At 38.1% G+C, this 17,764-nt stretch overlaps 1 protein-coding gene across 1 annotated transcript in view; it reads right to left on the reverse strand.

The window, feature by feature from the left end:
* Positions 1-17,764, reverse strand: part of CORIN (corin, serine peptidase) — a 204,709-nt gene that overhangs the window by 16,411 nt on the left and 170,534 nt on the right. The window contains exons 15-17 of the mRNA XM_066385953.1: positions 13,207-13,320; positions 11,303-11,413; positions 10,081-10,210 (exon numbers count right to left, since the gene is read on the reverse strand). Of these exons, the coding sequence (XP_066242050.1) occupies positions 10,081-10,210; positions 11,303-11,413; positions 13,207-13,320 (355 nt within the window). The remainder of the gene's footprint in view (positions 1-10,080; positions 10,211-11,302; positions 11,414-13,206; positions 13,321-17,764) is intronic.

Genomic DNA, 17,764 nt, shown 5'->3' on the forward strand with positions numbered 1-17,764 from the left:
CTACTTAGTATAAAATTTTAAGTGGAAAATTTTCAGCATACTGCAAAATTTTTGTGCACTAAAAATCAGGAAGGACTAAGAAACAGAGCCAGGAGTTAAACATATTATTTTTCTCTTGACCTACATTCTTACTCAACTTCCACCAACACTCCTGTGAATGTCTCCTTCAATCATGAAAATAAATACGGTTACCCTGTATCCAAGATTTAAAACCTTAGGTTTCAAACATATTTAACTTTTGTGTAAAATATCCTATTCTTCATGAAACAGTTCTTTATGCATGGCAAAGGAAAAGAAAAAAGTTAAATTCAGTGGTGTTAAAAAGAAAAAATTATAATTTCACCCAATTATCAATTATTTTAAAACTTCTATAATGACATAATACAATATAAAAAGAACAAAAATCTCACCAAATCCTATTACTTTTAAGAAGGGAAAAACCTCCAAAGAGAACACTTGATGATAGAATAAGAGCCAAAGATTAAAAATAAAACAGAGTCCTTAATAATGAATGAATTCTAATTATTTAATTAAAAAACAAATGGCATAAACCCTGACCACACTTTTAAAAAGAGTTGCACAAGATTTAAATTTATTGAGACACTTGGATGAGCTGTTAGATTATTGAAGATTTCATAAAACCGACTGCAAAATGAAAATTTTTCTTTTTCTGAACCAAAATGAGAGTCTGGCTTTCTATCAGTCCTGACTGCAGAGGCACGGCGGGCTGGAAGTATAAAAGTCAGAGGTCACACGTAACATTCACGGCGTTTCTCTTGATACCTGCATCCTGAGAATTCCTTTCTGCAATGGAACGACTGTGATCTCCTAAATCCAGGCCTGTTGCTGGCAAAAAGCCAAAGGAAGATCAGCTTCAGACTTGTTTAATCAAGTCATTCTGTAGGCGGGTATTCATAGGGCCACAGGGGACTTAGACAAGAAGGACAATTCAGCATCAGATTTACACTGATGGAGGCTAGAAAAATCATTGCAAGAGTCGCTTTAGTCTTTCAACTCGGAAGGCCCCTTCAGTTACCGCCGGAAGGGCTCCACTGAGCATTGACATGGGCTATCTTACATTTCATTCCTTAGCCTCCCACAAGAAAGGCAGTTTAGTCCAAATCTCTTAGTTACAGCAAGTGGAAAATCTAAGAATTTCATCAACAAGAAGAGGGGAGAGTCATTATAAAAATTAGATTTTCATGAAATCCTTTAACACAAGCAGGTTTCATATACACAAAATAAACTTTTCAGTTCAAAAAAATCTCATTCTATTGCTAATTAAAAATATATCAGTGAATCCATATGGTTTTATTTCTGCCATCATTCAGAACATGGGCATCTGTGAGATTTCCATTTTTCTTGCTTTTTTGTTAAAGAACTTAAAAATTACAAAAGTAATACTTATACATGGAAATAATACACAATGAAAAAATTATTCTTCCCATCCCAGCTGTGTAGAAACAGCCACTGAAAATAGCATTTGAGTATCCCTGCCAAGCTTTTTTTTATAATTCATGTATATATACTCTTCTGTTTTTAGTCTATACACATTGTTCTGTGTGGTGTTGATGATGTTTTCATTTAACGATTTATCTTGGAAGTCTTTCCACAATAATAACATTTGTTCACTATTCTCTATATGCCAAGAACTAAAAGACTAACTCATTTTATTTATTTTTTTTATGCATTTTTTTAGAGGGAAGAGAGAGAGAGAAAGGGGGGAGGAGCAGGAAGCATCAACTCCCATATGTGCCTTGACCAGGCAAGCCCAGGCAGGGATCCAAACAGGCAACCTCAGCGTTCCAGGTCGACGCTTTATTCACTGCGCCACCACAGGGCAGGCCTAACTCATTTTATCTTATTTAGTCCTCTCAATAACTTTGTGATGTTTGCTTTATTATTAGTTCCCATTTTGGAGATGGAAAAATTGAGGCAAAGAGAGAATAAGTACCTTTCCCAAGGTCACAAAGGAAGTAAACTGTGGAGCTGTTATTTGAATCCCAGAGGTTTGGTGTCAGGTTACCACTCCTAACACTTTGAACACTAGTGGCCTTCATTCATTAAGCACACACTGTGTTCTTTTTATAGCTGTATACTGTTTCCTTATATGGATGTGTGTTGGGCAAATGAGTTTGTAAAATTTGTATTTTTGAGTTTGCTCACTTTTAGTGTTAAAAAATGGGACTGGGCAGCACCAGGTATGTGATCTGTGAAATTGCAAATTACCTTCCTGCTTGGGAAGGGTCACTGTCTTGCTAATGTTTGCTGGAGGAGAGGTTTTTTGCACCAGAAAGTTAAGAGAAGAGAAGGAAAAAGAGAGGGAAGCCGTGTTTGCAGAGTGAGAGTAGAGAATGCAGAGTGCTGAAGAAGAAGCCAGTTCGTGCAGAAAAAGAAGGTGTGCAGATGGGGAACCAGAGGTGAGGGGCTTTTGTGAGCTCCGCTGAGACTGGTGGGGCATTTGATTCTAGGAGAAGCCGGAGAAGATTCTCCTGGTTGTGGAACCGGATAACGTGTCAGTGGCTTTGGGAGCCCTGTGTGTTTGCTGGTCGGCCGGTGCAAGACTTGAATAAATGAATGGCCCACCATTTTTTGGTGCCACTGTTTCTTTACTGTCTGTCTGAATCTAATGGGAACCTGCATGTGCATGGCCATGACAGTGGCGACTACTGGCCATATAATGTGCATAGAATACTTAACCAATCCACTATTGATGCACATGTAAGTTGTTTCCAATTTTTGACTATACAAACAAAAAAGCAGCAGTTAACACCCTTAATTATTCACCTTTGCCTACATGCACTAGCATGATTTTAGAATTAATTTCTAGAAAATTATTGAATAAAAATATAAATTTTTAATTAACAGTATGAATTTTCTCTTGAAAGAATAATGCCAATTTACATGCTTATCAAGAATATGTGCCTGCAGTTTAAAATTTTTATTACATGTACAATATATAAATCATACTATTAAAAGGTATTTGAACCCTGGCCATGTAGCTCAGTTGGTTAGAGTGTCATCCTGATATACCAAGGTTGCAGGTTCAATCTCTGACCAGGGCACATACAAGAAGCAACCAGTGAATGAATAAATAAGTGGAACAAAAAATCAATGTTTATGTCTCTCTCCCAAATCAATAAATGAATATTTTAAAAAGATATCTAGAACTTAAAAGCTGCTCAAATTTTGTTTAGCAATTGGTAATTCATTTGATGTAACATCTTTTCCCATATTATATCAAGAGACAGATTTTAATAAACTTATTGGGTAGAGAGCAAACAGTATTTTGCCAGTGATTAAGCATCAAAGTCACTGTATACTAAGAGACTCTGTGCAGGGAATGCAGTCAGACCCAAATGCTTCTATAGTAGCCACACACTCATGTACAGAGAAGGAAATTTAAGTGACGATATAATCCAATGTCTTCATTTGACAGCCTGAGAAAACTGGGCCACAGATATAGACCCATCCCAAATCTGGGGATCCAGGAAGAGGCCCCTCTGCTCTGGACCTAAAGGCAGTACCACACAAAGAAGCAAAAGGATTCCACTCAAATTCGCTTCTTAAATTATGTGATCATAAGACACATGTTAAAAATGTATAATCCCCCCCACACACACACACACACACACTAAAATGAGAAGATAGAACTTATCCAGAATTCTGAAACACCCTGATACTATTTCTGTAGAACACATGGAAACCATCTTTAATTTTACAAATCAGGATGTGAATCAATTTTTTAATGACAAACTTTTTTTTTTAACCACAAAATGAAATGTAAGAGTTTTTAAAAAATCTAATTAATTCAGGACTTCGCATAGTTCCATTTCAGTTAGTAATGGCACATTTCTCTACAACACTGAGAAGTTTTCATTTAATTTCATAAATTATTCATTAACTCAACTGACATTTTGAGATTTAATTTGCTAACAAATATCTAAAGTCTTGCCAGAGCTAGCTTGCTGTTACTGATCATATGGAAATGTTCTCAGGACAACTGGTAGACCTACCTTGCTTTGTTTATACCCAACAGTCTCATGGAAGAACTTTAAAAACATTTCTTCTTCCATCAGGATGTAACACTTTCTCAGGAAGACTATTATTCTTCCTCACCCCAGAAAAGCACATTTCCAGAAAACACTCCACCCACACATTGGACTCTATGGTTTTCTTCTCACCCAGCAGTCATTTAACCAGCAGCTTCTTGGAAATTGGTAGGAAATAAATTCCCTGTGCCCAAGCTACATGTCTGCCAGAAAACTACAAAGCTTCTGTGGGAAAGAAAGTAACACTTTATGAGTTTGCTTCAGCTGAGTTCTACTTAGAATTTTCCAAGCATCCACTTATCACTTTAGGTGATATTTCAAAAAGTAAAAAACACTTAGACTATGGTCCTGCATGGTAAATTTCTTCTACACTCATCTTGCTGCTATCTACTTAAATATCACACAATGACAAGGTCACAGGTGGTTTATAGACTTGCCACTCAACTCCATGTGATGCTATACTAAAAGGGATTTATGTTTAAGAAGCTGATTGACCATGTCAATCAGGTCATGTTTGTGGAATAACTGGGTGTTTTAGGGGACCTACTCCTAGTACCCACAATGCCCATTGCCAGTACTCATACTTGCATCCTGGCTCTGTATTTTATGTGACCTAGCGAAGTTCCTTGACCTCTTAAATCTGTTTCCTCATATTTAAAGTAGAAATAGCAATATTACTTATCTTAAGGATTATAATTAAAGGGTACATATTATATATATATATAAAATTAGAGGATAAATTAAAATAATACATATCAAGTATTCAGAAAAGCCTGGCATATATTTAAGTTTTGTCATTATTATTTTGTATAACCTATTCTGAAAAATAAAATAAGAATAAAAAATACAAATGACATATATATATATATATATATATATATATATATATATAGCATTGTAAAATTCAGAAATTATGTAGTGCCAATTTTTAAGTACCAGGCAAAGTTCAAGAAAAAAAATGATCAAGGAGATAAGAATGACCTATATACTGAAAACTACAAAGCATTACTGAGAGAAATTGAAAAAAAACAACACACAATGAATTAGAAAAATATTCCTTGTTCATGGATTAGAAGAATCAACATACTATAGTTAAAACGGCCATATTACCCAAAGCAATATTCAAATTTAATACAATCTCCATTAAAATTTTACTGTAATATTTTAAAGAAATAGAAGGAAAAACTCAACACACTTGTATGGAACCATTAAAAGACCCTGAGAAATCTGCTAGCCAGAGCAATCCTGAGAAAAAAGAATGAAGCCAGAGATATCACACTACCTGACTTCAAATTATACTACAGAGCCACAATAATCAAAACAGCATGTTATAGGCAGAAAAACAGACATACAGAAAATGGAACAAAATCGAGAACCCAGAAATAAAACCACATATATATGGAAAAATAATCTTGACAAAGGAGCCATAAACACATAATGGAGGAAAGAAAGTGTCTTCAATAAATGGGAAAATTAGAAAGCCACATGCAGAAGAACAAAATGTGACTACACCTTGTTCCCATGCATAAAAATCAATTCAAAATGAATCAAAGGCCTAAATACAAGATCTGAAACAATAAATTATATAGGAGAAAATATAGGTACTAAACTTAAGGATCTTGGCTATAGTGAACATTTTATGAATTTGACCCCAAAGGCAAGGAAAATAAAGGTGAAAATAAATGAATGGTACTATATTAGTATGGAAAACTTCTGCACAGCAAAAGAAACCAAAAAGAAAACAAAAAGGCAGCCAACCAAATGGGAGATGTTATTTACCAACTACAGCTCTGATAAGGGGTTAATATCCAAAATATATAAAGAACTCACAAAGCTCAGCAACAAGCAAGCAAATGATATAATTTAAAAATGGGGAAAGCACCTGAATGGATACTTCTCTCAAGAAGACATACAAACAACAGATAGATGTATGAAAAGAAGCTCATCTTTGGTAGCTATTAGAGAAATGCAAATCAAAACTATGATAAGAAAACCCTGGCCAGTTGGCTCAGTGGTAGAGCATCAGCCCGGCGTGTGGAAGTCCTGCGTTCGATTCCTGGTTAGAGCACACAGGAGAAGTGCCCATCTGCTTCTCCACCCTTCCCCCTCTCCTTCCTCTATGTCTCTCTCTTCCCCTCCTGCAGCCAAGGCTCCATTGGAGCAAAGTTGGCCTAGGTGCTGAGGATGGCTCCATGGCTTCTGCCTCAGGCACTAGAATGGCTCTGGCCACAAAGGAGCGATGCCCCAGATGGGCAGAGCATCGCCCCCTGGTGGGCATGTCCAGTGGATCTCGGTCGGGCACATGCAGGAGTCTGCCTGCCTGCCTGCTTCTAACTTTGGAAAAATACACATACAGAAAAAACTATGATGAGATACCACCTCACACCTGTTAGATTAGCTGTTATCATCAACAACACAGGTAATAAGTGTTGGAGAGGCTGTGGAGAAAAAGGAACCCTCATTTACTGCTAGTGGAAATGTAAACTGGTACAGTCATTATGGAAGAAAAGTTTGGTGGTTCCTCAAAATATTAAGGATAAAACTGTCATATGACCCAGCAATCCCTCTATTGGGTATTATCCAAAAAACTTCAAAGCATTAGTACGTAAAGACACATGCACCCCCATGTTCATCACAGCATTATTCACAGTGGCCAAGACATGGAAACAACGAAGGTGTCCCCCGATAGAGGACTAGATAAAGAAAATGTGGTGTATATATACAATATATAATGGAATACCATTCAGCCATAAGAAATGATAACATATTGCCATTTACAACCACATGGATGGACCTTGAGAACATTATACTAAGTAAAACAAGTAAATCAGAAAAAGCTAAGAACTATATGATTTCACACATAGGTGAGATATAAAAATGATACTCATGGACACAGATAAAATTGAAGTGGGTAGGGAGAGAAGGTTGGGGGGAAGGGAGTAAAAAGGGACAAATATACGATGACAGAAAACGATTTGACTTTCGGTGATGGGCACACAATGCAATCAACAGTTTAAAAGCAATAGAAATGTTTACCCGATACCTATATACTCTTTTTGGTCCATGTCACATTGTTAAATTTAATTTCTAAATAAATTTTAAAAAGAATTTTATGACATATGAACTATTTTTCAATTGTTTAAAGCTTCTAGCAATCTAGGCTACATTTACTACTACAAGGTATTGAATCTGTCTTTGAGCTTTTATAGAAGTCAGTATGGAAATCATCTTGGATTAAATAGTTTTACACTTGATCTTAGTCAAAAAGGCAAGAAACAATAAGATTAAATATTTCTTACATGACAAATGAAATCTCAAATTAGAAAATTTTCCTGGGAGAAAAAAACTATAGTGTAAGTCTTGATATCAAGGAATGTTAGGTTACATAATAGATATTGTCTTTGTGATTTTTTTTCCAAAACACAGAGACATCGTTTTGAGGCATGGTTCTTCTTGACCAACTCTACAAGATTAGAGCATAAAATCAAATTGAAACTAATTCCACAAAAGAATTTGGCCAAAACAGTACAGCTTATTTCTGTATGATCTAACTTTATATGGAGATAAAGCTGGTGAAGCTAAAAGACACAGAAAGTCATCACATGCCCTTAGACCACCTTCCTCTAATGCCAGATGTCTCAACTGAGCATTTGGTAAATATTAGAGGGCAGTTTAAATTCTGGTTTGTATTGTTGATTAAATAAATGTCCATATGTTTTTGATACTGGACATGCAGGTAGCAAAGTGCATATACTGTCATAAGAATTTAGGGACTTGATTTATACCCTTGTCTAATCAAATAATCATCCTACTTCCAAGTGGGGTGAACTGTAGAGATACCGGCACTTGGGGGTAAAAGGTTTTCAAATTCAACAAAGAACTCTGAATCTTCTCATTTGGACAAGCACTTAGCTGCGAGCCTAGCATTTGTGCTTTTAGACATGGGAGGCATAATTTTGGTCTGAAGAACTCTAAATGCAGGTGTTTTCAATCAACCGCCTCTACCATGAAAGCATTTCAGTAGAATCCCTGTAAGACAGGTAATTTGGTGTAGACCTGCATTTTTATAAATTAACTCCAAAATGTACCCTTCAAGTAAATTAATGAACTATTTGGAGTTAGGGTATATTTGTTTTGGACACTACACTACAATGCTTTTCTCTATAATTTTTTACTGAAAGAATAAATAAATGAATAACTTAATAAATGTATGTTATAGTATTAAGATAATGTTAGAGCAGAACTATTTTCTTATATAATTTTAATAGGAATGTCCTGTACTATGCTATAAATGAACCATTCTTAAATGACAAACTTTGTAAATATACTAAAGACCACTGAGTTGTGTGCTTTAAAACTGTTAAAATGGTGAATGTGATGTTATGTGAATTTTTCCATGATAAAAATCCTAATATGCCTGACCAGGTGGTGGCACAGTGGATAGAGTGTTGGACTGGGATGCAGAGGACCCAGGTTTGAGACCCCGAGGTCGCTAGCTTGAGCATGGGCTCATCTGGTTTGAGCAAAGCTCACCAGCTTGGACCCAAGGTTGCTGGCTTGAGCAAGGGGTTACTCGGTCTGCTGAAAGCCCACGGTCAAGGCACATATGAGAAAGCAATCAATGAACAAACTAGGTGTCACAACAAAAAACTGATGATTGATGCTTCTCATCTCTCTCCATTCCTGTCTGTCTGTCCCTGTCTATCCCTCTCTCTGACTCTCTCTCTGTCTCTGTAATATATATATATTATATATCCCAATATGCAAAAAAAATTAGGAGAAACACAAAGTAGAATATTTAAAACAAGATCCCTTCTATTTGCAGAACAGATTGACTGGCCAAAGGAATTTTTCTGGTTGTAGAATCTTTCTAGTTCCAACTTTCCCTAAGAACTCTCAACAAAGTTATCAGTCATTATGAAATCTAGTTTTCACATTAAGAAACAGCCGTGTGTCTTGATGAGAGGAAAAGAAACACATTCAAAAGGCTCTTCTTTATCTCTAATAAAATCATATCCCATTTCATTTAGACACAATAAGAAAGTTGTGAAAATAAAGTAAAATTTAGTGGATCTTGGCAAATATTTTCCACTCTGGCAAAGTTTAAAGTTCTTTTATTACTGATTAGCATCAGTTACTCAAGTTTCCTAATATGTGGGTCTTTATGTGTAAAAAATGGGCTGAAGATTCTGGGACTTAGATAATTCTTCAGACTGGAATTTTAAAAAATGCTGCTAGTTATTATCTGTCAATTGAATGACTCATCATTGTAAAAATGTTTCAAGTTTGCTCACTGGAATCCTGGGAAATGCACTGAGTACAATTTTTTATTCTAGAATTTTATATAGAGATATTATATATACACATAGTATATACACACACACATATACACACACTCACATATATATTTTAGGATCCTTAATTATTACTTTCCATTTCTGATAAAACTGAAAAAAAAAAAACCCTCACAAAATAGCAAGTATACAACTTTCAAAGTATATATTTCAGTGTGTTTATATCAAAACCAGAGTGAGGGCCTTTTCATTCCACTAGGAAGCAAAACTGGTGAACAGTTCCCTGATCCAGTTTTCCTGCATCACTTAGGCAAAACTGAAATACCAGCAACTTCAGGTTTTATTTCTCAACTTATGAAAAAAAATGTGTGTTGCTTAGAAAGGAATGTTCAATAACCTCTTGGGTTATATTGCCCCATTTTCTCATCCAGGTTCCTCAGAGGAAGCCACCTTAACGCTTTCATAAATAATGAAAGCATTTCACTTCAGGAGTACTTAAAATATAATTACTTCATTTACTTTTAGAGGTTTCATCAAAGTAGTTTTCCACCCAGACTCTTCAGAGCAGGTGCTGTAATTAACGGCGGTCCCGTCACCTGATTCATTTCCCGTGCTGTGGAGCGCTCTGCTTGAGAGCGCTCCATCTGCATCCATAAGGAAGATGTTATAGACGTTGTCGCCAGGTTCCACGAGGCCCTGAGAAACGCCTCAGTGCTACAAACTACTGACCTTACCCTAAACCCATCTGCTTGCAGGCCAGCTGACTCAGGGTCACCCGCCAACCGTCCGCACACACGCGGTGCTCTGTGGCAGATCTGTGAGCAGTCAGGACTAAAGAGGAGTTCACGTTTTTAGAGAGGGTCACTGAAAAAAAAAAGAAAGAAAGAGAAAGTCCTAATTAAAAACATTTCCTCTCATGAAACCAAATGATAACTGTACATGCCTTTCTTCACTTGAATATTCATTTTTATGTATTTTAGTTAAGAACCATTTAGTAAATACCTACCCTTTAACATCAGTGCCCTCGATGTGGTAGAGGACTACAACAGTGAATTAGAAATGTTCTCTGCCCTTGAAAACCCAAAAAACTCTAGGCTCCAATGAAAGAGACAGATAGTTCCGATCTTTGTGTAGAAGACGGCCAGAGGCAGGGCCCATTCCCATGAGTTTCCCTCGTGATGTGCATAGTTATAAGGAGCTGGTTGCAATTTCATTCATATCATTTCCTTTCAAGAAAGCATCTGAGAATGCAAGTGTGTGATGGTGATATTAATTTAAGATTAATTTGGTATAGGCACTAATCCCTAATATATAAAGGAGCACCCTCTGTACTTATCAAACTGTAGGTCATTTATGAACATTTAATCACAACACACATGATAACGATCATTCTGGCAGACGATTCAAGGACTGCAATATGAGCTAAGTGAACAGGAGGAGCGATGAGGGTGGGATGATGGAATTAATCAAACTCAAGATTATAAACTGCAACTATGGAGGTCCCGATGGGAGATGCCTTTAGACTCTGGCCGTGTGAAGGAGAAATAGTTAAAAGTGTCACTTAGATGAGGAGCAAACATATAGGGAAGATGGGAGGGCCACTTTAATGTCCTATTCCAGGAGATGTCAATAATTCAAAGATAATAGAGTATTGATCATTGCTGAAGCTGGATAATAAATTTAGAAATTGTATTCTAGCAGTTAAAGGGCCATAACAGTTTGAACTCCAATGTTTTTACATGGAATGTAGACTTTTCGTACAGAGAAGTAACTTGGGGAGGGGGGAATTCTCTGTGACTCGGAAATAACATGAATCCCCACTGTCAGTTTCTACAACCATAAAGCGAAAGAGATGAACTTGGTTAACAAAATCTGGAAAGTCATTCAGGATTCACTCAGCGAAACTGGCTGACGGGCACCAGCGTGGGCAGCGGAGGGCAGACACCAGCAGCTTACCGCAGTCCCACTCGTCCGAACTGTCTAAGCAGTCGGCCCTCCCGTCACACCACCGCTCACGTGGCACACACTCGTGGTTTGCACATGTTAGTTCATCTTCTTGGCAGAATGCTGGTACAAGAAACAAGAAGGCAAAAACATTTTACAAATCAATGTGATCACCATGAACATGCACATGACCACAGGCCAGCGGGAACACGGGAAGAAGGAAAGACGAGGCCACTGAGGCCTCCAAACAGGTGACCAGAGGGACGAACGGAATCGGCACAACCTCATTGCAGGGATGTGAATCCATACACTCTGCAAGCATGTAAAGAGAGCTACTAACTCCGAGTGACGAGGTCCTCTCGTTCTGATGATAGGGTTGAAAGTGGTACCCTGAGCAGCAGGAAGAGCAAAAATTAGAGAACAGGGTTAAAATCTGAAGTGTCATGAGCAGAGCAGAGAAGATGAGCAGACCGAAGCCACCACAGGATGAAAGCCAGCTCTGTCCACATCTGTGGATAATGTCTATGTTTTTAGAATCTCTATTATCAATATTAAATGACTCTGAGTCACATCTAATTCCCTCCTAGGTTTCTAGTGAGACTCCTGGGTTGTTTACCCAGCTCTCATCTCCTCTCTTTTCCCCTTTTAAGGAATACTGATTCTGTTCACTGCCCTCCCACCACATAAACACATACACCAGTCCCAACTCCAAAGGAAGATCCTGACTAGTTTAAGTGGGACGTCGCATTTTTTATCACTATTATTTTTTTTTCAGAGGATAGTTATTAGTCCAGGAGCAAACATGTGATTTAGATTAGGGTCTTGGCCTGGGGTTCTGTGGGTTACACTTTGTCAGAGAGCTCCCGCCCCGACCTTGCCGGCCAGGCCATGTGCCCTAGCCTGGGGCAGAGGAATCAGCTTCTTCTTCCAACTGGTTCTCCCTACGGAGCTGCATTTCAGCAGTTTGGGTGAGCTCATTTCTGATCCACACAAACGCTCCTGACTGTTAGCAGGGATCCTGCTCAAATTTGGCTAATCTGAGTGAACCCTTAACTGATGATCGAGGATGAGAGCGAGGTTCTCATTCCCTCACACCGGATATGATCAAAGAAACATGGCATCTCAAGTACTCTTGACAGCCACCTCTGACCCTAGTGGGTGTCCGCCTGAGGTCAAGTTGAACTAAGAGAATCACAGAAGTGCTGAATTCTTGCATCCAGACAAGAATCCCTCTTACACTTGACTTTTTTTATGATAATATGTCACATATAATAGATGATAAAAAATGCTAAGAATTTTTATTGTTTAAGTTGACTTTCTATAACTTGTAGTTAAAACATACTAAGAGACAGAATTTTTTTTCTGATTCTAAAAGAAGTGGCCATTTATTTAGAAATAGGAAATACCAAAAAACAAAAACAAACAAAAATTTAATAATCCCACCACCCAGAGATTATAATTGTAAATTATAATTTTTATTATGACCATCTGATCTTTTTCTATATGTGGGTATATGTACTTTCAAAACTCAAGACAATAGTATGCATAATACTTTATATTTTTTTATTCACCTATTGATATGTAATGAAACCAGGAGAAATTATTCTTCTAATTTGATTAAAAATTTTTGCATTTTATTTCATTTTCTGGTTGTATTTTTTATGTCCTCTATTGTTTGATATTTGTAGTATTTTAATTTTTTCCATGTTACAAACAATGCTAGAATAACATACTGTGCATATATTTTATACATGTTTGTCTATTTGGCAGATATTCTTACAAGTAGAGTTTTGGTCAAAAAGTCTGAACATACTAAAAGCTTTTAATATATATTTCCTAGTTTCTAGCTTATATTCAAATGAGAGATAATTAGTGTTTAAAATAAAAGGCGTTGACAAAGTCATGTTAGGACTTACAGCAGTTTTTTTCGTCCATGTGATCAGGGCAGTCTGGGAAGCCATCACAGATGACTGTGCTCTTCAAACACTGCTTATTGGATGGACATTCCCAAAGATCTCTCTCTTTACAGCCTGGAGACAGAAGGAAAGGTCACGTGCAATAGATGTGGCCGGTGAAAATAAAGATTAATCTGTTCAAGCAATGTAGAAAATTGACAACCTAAAGGCCTGATTTATTTTTTCTTAAAGGGTTTTGAATCTTGTATACCACAAAAAATACAATTTTGAAAGTAAAAATACTTAATCATCTCCATACTGCAACAGAAATTGCACAGCTCTGCTAAGAGAAGATCAACGGTGACAAAGGAAATGGGAAGGGGAATGAAAAAGCAACTCTACATTAGCATTCATCTTTAACTGTTCTTTTTGCTTTCTGAGTCAATTTGCCAACACAGAAGGCTCATTTATAATATGGCGAGTTATGCTTTAAAGAAAATATTCCCAAACCTAGTGCTTTACATGCATATTATCTAAAAATGTAATTCCAGTCAACAAATGTAGAGCCATCTGTGTGCTTATCTCAAGAGGCTCCTCCTATGCCAAATACCTACAAAATCAGTTCAAGAGCCAGGTGTGATAGTCATTACTTACTTTAGTAATGTAGCCAGAGATCTAAGGTTGGAAACTTTAGGAAATGGACATAATTTACACCAGATCGAGACTAGCAGCTTGAACTATAATTTTGTCTATGAAATTGGAGCACTTGCAATGAATGTAATGCCATTCAAATTGAATGCAGTGCATTTCATACCTCCGCTGAAACATGCCAAGAGTCTAAAGTGTTCTTGTCACTTGTCACTCCAGGTAGAACCATGGCCCTCACCAGGCTGTGAGGTGCACGAAGAAAGAGACCACAGGCATTCATGTTTGGGTATCCTTCACCCATGCCTAGAATAGTGGCTAGCACTTGACAGGCCCTCAACACACGTGTATTTTCTTTCCTTTTTCTTTTTTTAAAAAATTCATTTTAGAGAAGGGAGGGAGGGAAGAGAGAAAGAGCGAGACAGAGAGAAAGAGTGAGAAGGGGGGGAGCAGGAAGCATCAACTCCCATATGTGCCTTGAACCCCAGCAATCCCAGGGTTTCAAACCAGCGACCTCAGTGTTCGAGGTTGACTCTGTATCCATGACACTACCTCAGGCCAACAAATGTATGTTTTAAGTAGAACTTCATTTCATGTAAGGAACTGGAAAGATCATTTAGTTTAAGGTGAATAAAATGCAATGCACTGATCAAGTAAGTTTGTTTTTTAATGCTATTTCTCATCTGACCTAGTACAAATAATTCAGAGAAATGTCATAGATGATTGACCCAAGTTTCTTGAAATCCATTACAAAAACAAAACAAAACAAAATCTACTTTTTTCAAAATTATTATTAAAAAGTTATCAAAAGAAGTGACCAAAAGAGTATGTTTCACTATGAGCTAAAATTAGACTTAAAGTGTTTTAAACAAATAAAATGTTTCACCATTCAAAAATACAGGACATATATAATGAGAGGAGAGTCCTTTACTAGCTGTACATTCGGAACGGTATTAGACCCAGGGATGTCTATTTCAGGAACTCAGAGTGACATTATTTGGATTTTCAGCTAGCAGACAGTACAGACATTATCTGGAATGTTCTGACGATGATAGCCCCTGGGGTCCCTGAATATTTAAGGAGCCAGAGTCTGTCCTCATCGCCCAGCTCCTGCCACGTGGCACAGTACGCTAACTCTACTGGAGAGCAAGGGAAATCAAGACAGAGGTCTCCACAGCCCCAGGGTGCCCGCCAGCTCGCAGGGCTGCTGCTGTCATCACCAGCCCCACCATGTGCTAGGAGAGGATGAGAGAAAAGGCATGGGTCTTGCTGACTATTCACAGGTATCCTTCCTTTGAGTACGAAGAACAACTCGGACTATCGGAATGAGCTAATGAAAGACCACAAAGATAAATATCTTGAGACATAAGGCCTGCATCTCACAAAAAGGGATGGCAATTAGAGACAACATTTATTATCCACGATAAACTTTAGATATGAATTTTTATTCTTATAAGAATACCACAATGTTAGTATCAGGATCACCATTTGACAAGTGAGATTTAGAAAAAATAAATAAATGGTGAGAAATCCAACTTTATCAAGAAAGACCCAGTTGGGATCCAGGTAGAAGGCTTTCATTGCAGCCCTTCCCAAAATGGGACACGCAGTCTGCAGAAAGGGTGGCAGCGAGGGAACCACAGCATTAGGGTCGGACACCTGGACTTGAATCCTAGTTCCATTCTCACTAGCTGTGTGACTTTATTGAGTTACTTAACTTCTCTGAACCTCAGTTTTATATGTTTAAAATACTAATAATAATGCCTGACACAAAGAGTTGCTATGAAGATGAAATCAGTGCTTGAAAGTATTAACTTACCTTTCTCTTTTCTTATAAAAGTTTGGTGGCCTGATGCCTTCTTTGAAGAGTCATGGTAGAAAAAGTCAAGACATTCATCACATGGTAGACAGTATTATCATTTTGGGATGAAATCACCCTCTCTTTAAAGTAAAAATTTTTGGTGTAATAATGTTTTAAAGGTATGCTTTAAGAGGAAAAGGGCATGATTCCATTAAAAATCAAAAACAGGTAGGAATGGGATGTGATGTTTAATACATATATAGCTGGAAGTTATGAAACCCAATAATCGTTGATGTTGACATAACCACCCCCAGGCACGGAGAATGGCCATGCTCATTCATCAAGGCCACAGTGTGTTGCTGAAGTGACAGCCCAGCTTGCCCAGGACTTTCCAGATTTGAGCACTAAATGCTCCTCATGCTCAGAATTCCGCCTTGGTCCAGGGCAAACTGGGTGGTTTGCCACCCCAGGTGTGTAAAGCATTCTTCTGGGTCTTTGTTCTCATTTTCACAAAGCTCTGTAAAGCCAGGTTCTCAGACAGAAGCAGGTCCCACCTGAACTGCGGCACCTATTTTCAATACCAAAAACCGTGTCACTATAGGTAAAGGCAACACACCACCTTAAAGCAAATGCTCCTTGTACTGTCACAGTCTCTCAGCCCACTCATTTTAACTGCATGAAATTAAAATCAACAGGAAGAAGCTGGTTATAAGGGGAAGGAGGCAAGGTTCTGGGTCCTGAAGCTGAAGGAGGTTGGAACAGTCTAGAACTAGCTGTCTTGGATCCAACAACTTCTCCAGGAAGTGGCGTGGATGTGACCCCAGTGTGATCACAGAACCTGGAACAGTGAAGCTCGGCCCCTTCAGAGCATATGACCATGGGCAGTGGAGCTCCAATCTCAAAGAATGGCTACAAAGGACTCTGCCCCAGTGTCTGCTGTGACAGCGCAAAGAGAAGACCTGACTCCCCACTGGACTCTGGCCCTGGTCATCAGGGGTAGCAACACCAGCACACGTCAGAGAGCTCCCACCTTCAACTAAAGTCTGACCAGTCCTCACAAGTCTTGAGTCCCCTTCACTTTTAAGAGTACCATTCCCATGTCATTCTCTGCAACATATGCTGGCCTAGTACCTTAAAGAAGCATGATAAAGAAATGCAAAGGGTTTCAACTACAGGCAAGGGGCACCCACCCCTAAAACAAGTGCCACCTCCAGGACAAGGCAGCACCCTACTGCTTGTGTTGGCCATATGAACCAGGGACTTTGCTCAGCCCGTGGTTTGGACACAACATGCCAGCTTGCTCTCCTCTGCCATGTAAACAAGATGTGGGTCTGCTAGAGACAAAACAAACTTGACAGAATGCCTTCCCTCAAGGAAGACGCCGGGGTGACCATTGGGGAATCTCCTCCTGGATTTCCTAGCATCCTAGATGGTGAGTTCTTGGTTATTGCCCTTTGAGGACTGAATAAGGCATTATAAGCTTTCCAAACTGGGGGATAAATGAGGTGTTGTCTACATTTTATAGGTGAGGAACTGAAGCCCAGAGAAGTGAAGTGATGGGCCAAAAAGTCACACAGCCTCTAAGTGCAGAGTGAGAATTTAAATCCAAGTCAAGTCTATACAGAACACTCTACCAAATAGAATAATATATAGAGGGAAGGAGAATGTCTCTCCCTTAACATGGAAAAACTAAATCCTACTGTCTGACTAGAGATCAATCCTGAAGATTCAGACTGAAAGCACATTTGTGAGTGTGTGACATGATATGAACAGAGTAATTCTCACTCTGTCATCTGCTAGTCACAGAGCAAGAAGTCAGCCTTTTCCACAAGTAGAGACAAAGAGCTATAAAGGCACAGAGGCTGGCTATTTAAGGTGCTTTAAAAAAAAAAAAAAAAGGCCTTCTTTGTGAGAAGCTACACATACTAGAAAAAGTCCAAATGGATAGGGAAGTCTTTTGGAAAACTTTTAAAATCAAGCAGTAAAACCTACAAATCTAAGTCAAAGGCTTTTAAAACACAGCCTAAGGGGGTTTTGTCTCAAAGAAAAGATTCCATTCTATTTATAGATTTTATTCTATTTGAGCCCAAGAGATCAAAGATAGGTAATGAAATAATTTTTAATTATTTGAAG

The sequence above is a fragment of the Saccopteryx leptura genome, chromosome 5 (genome assembly GCF_036850995.1).
Source record: "Saccopteryx leptura isolate mSacLep1 chromosome 5, mSacLep1_pri_phased_curated, whole genome shotgun sequence".
Classification (NCBI taxonomy): Eukaryota; Metazoa; Chordata; class Mammalia; order Chiroptera; family Emballonuridae; genus Saccopteryx; species Saccopteryx leptura.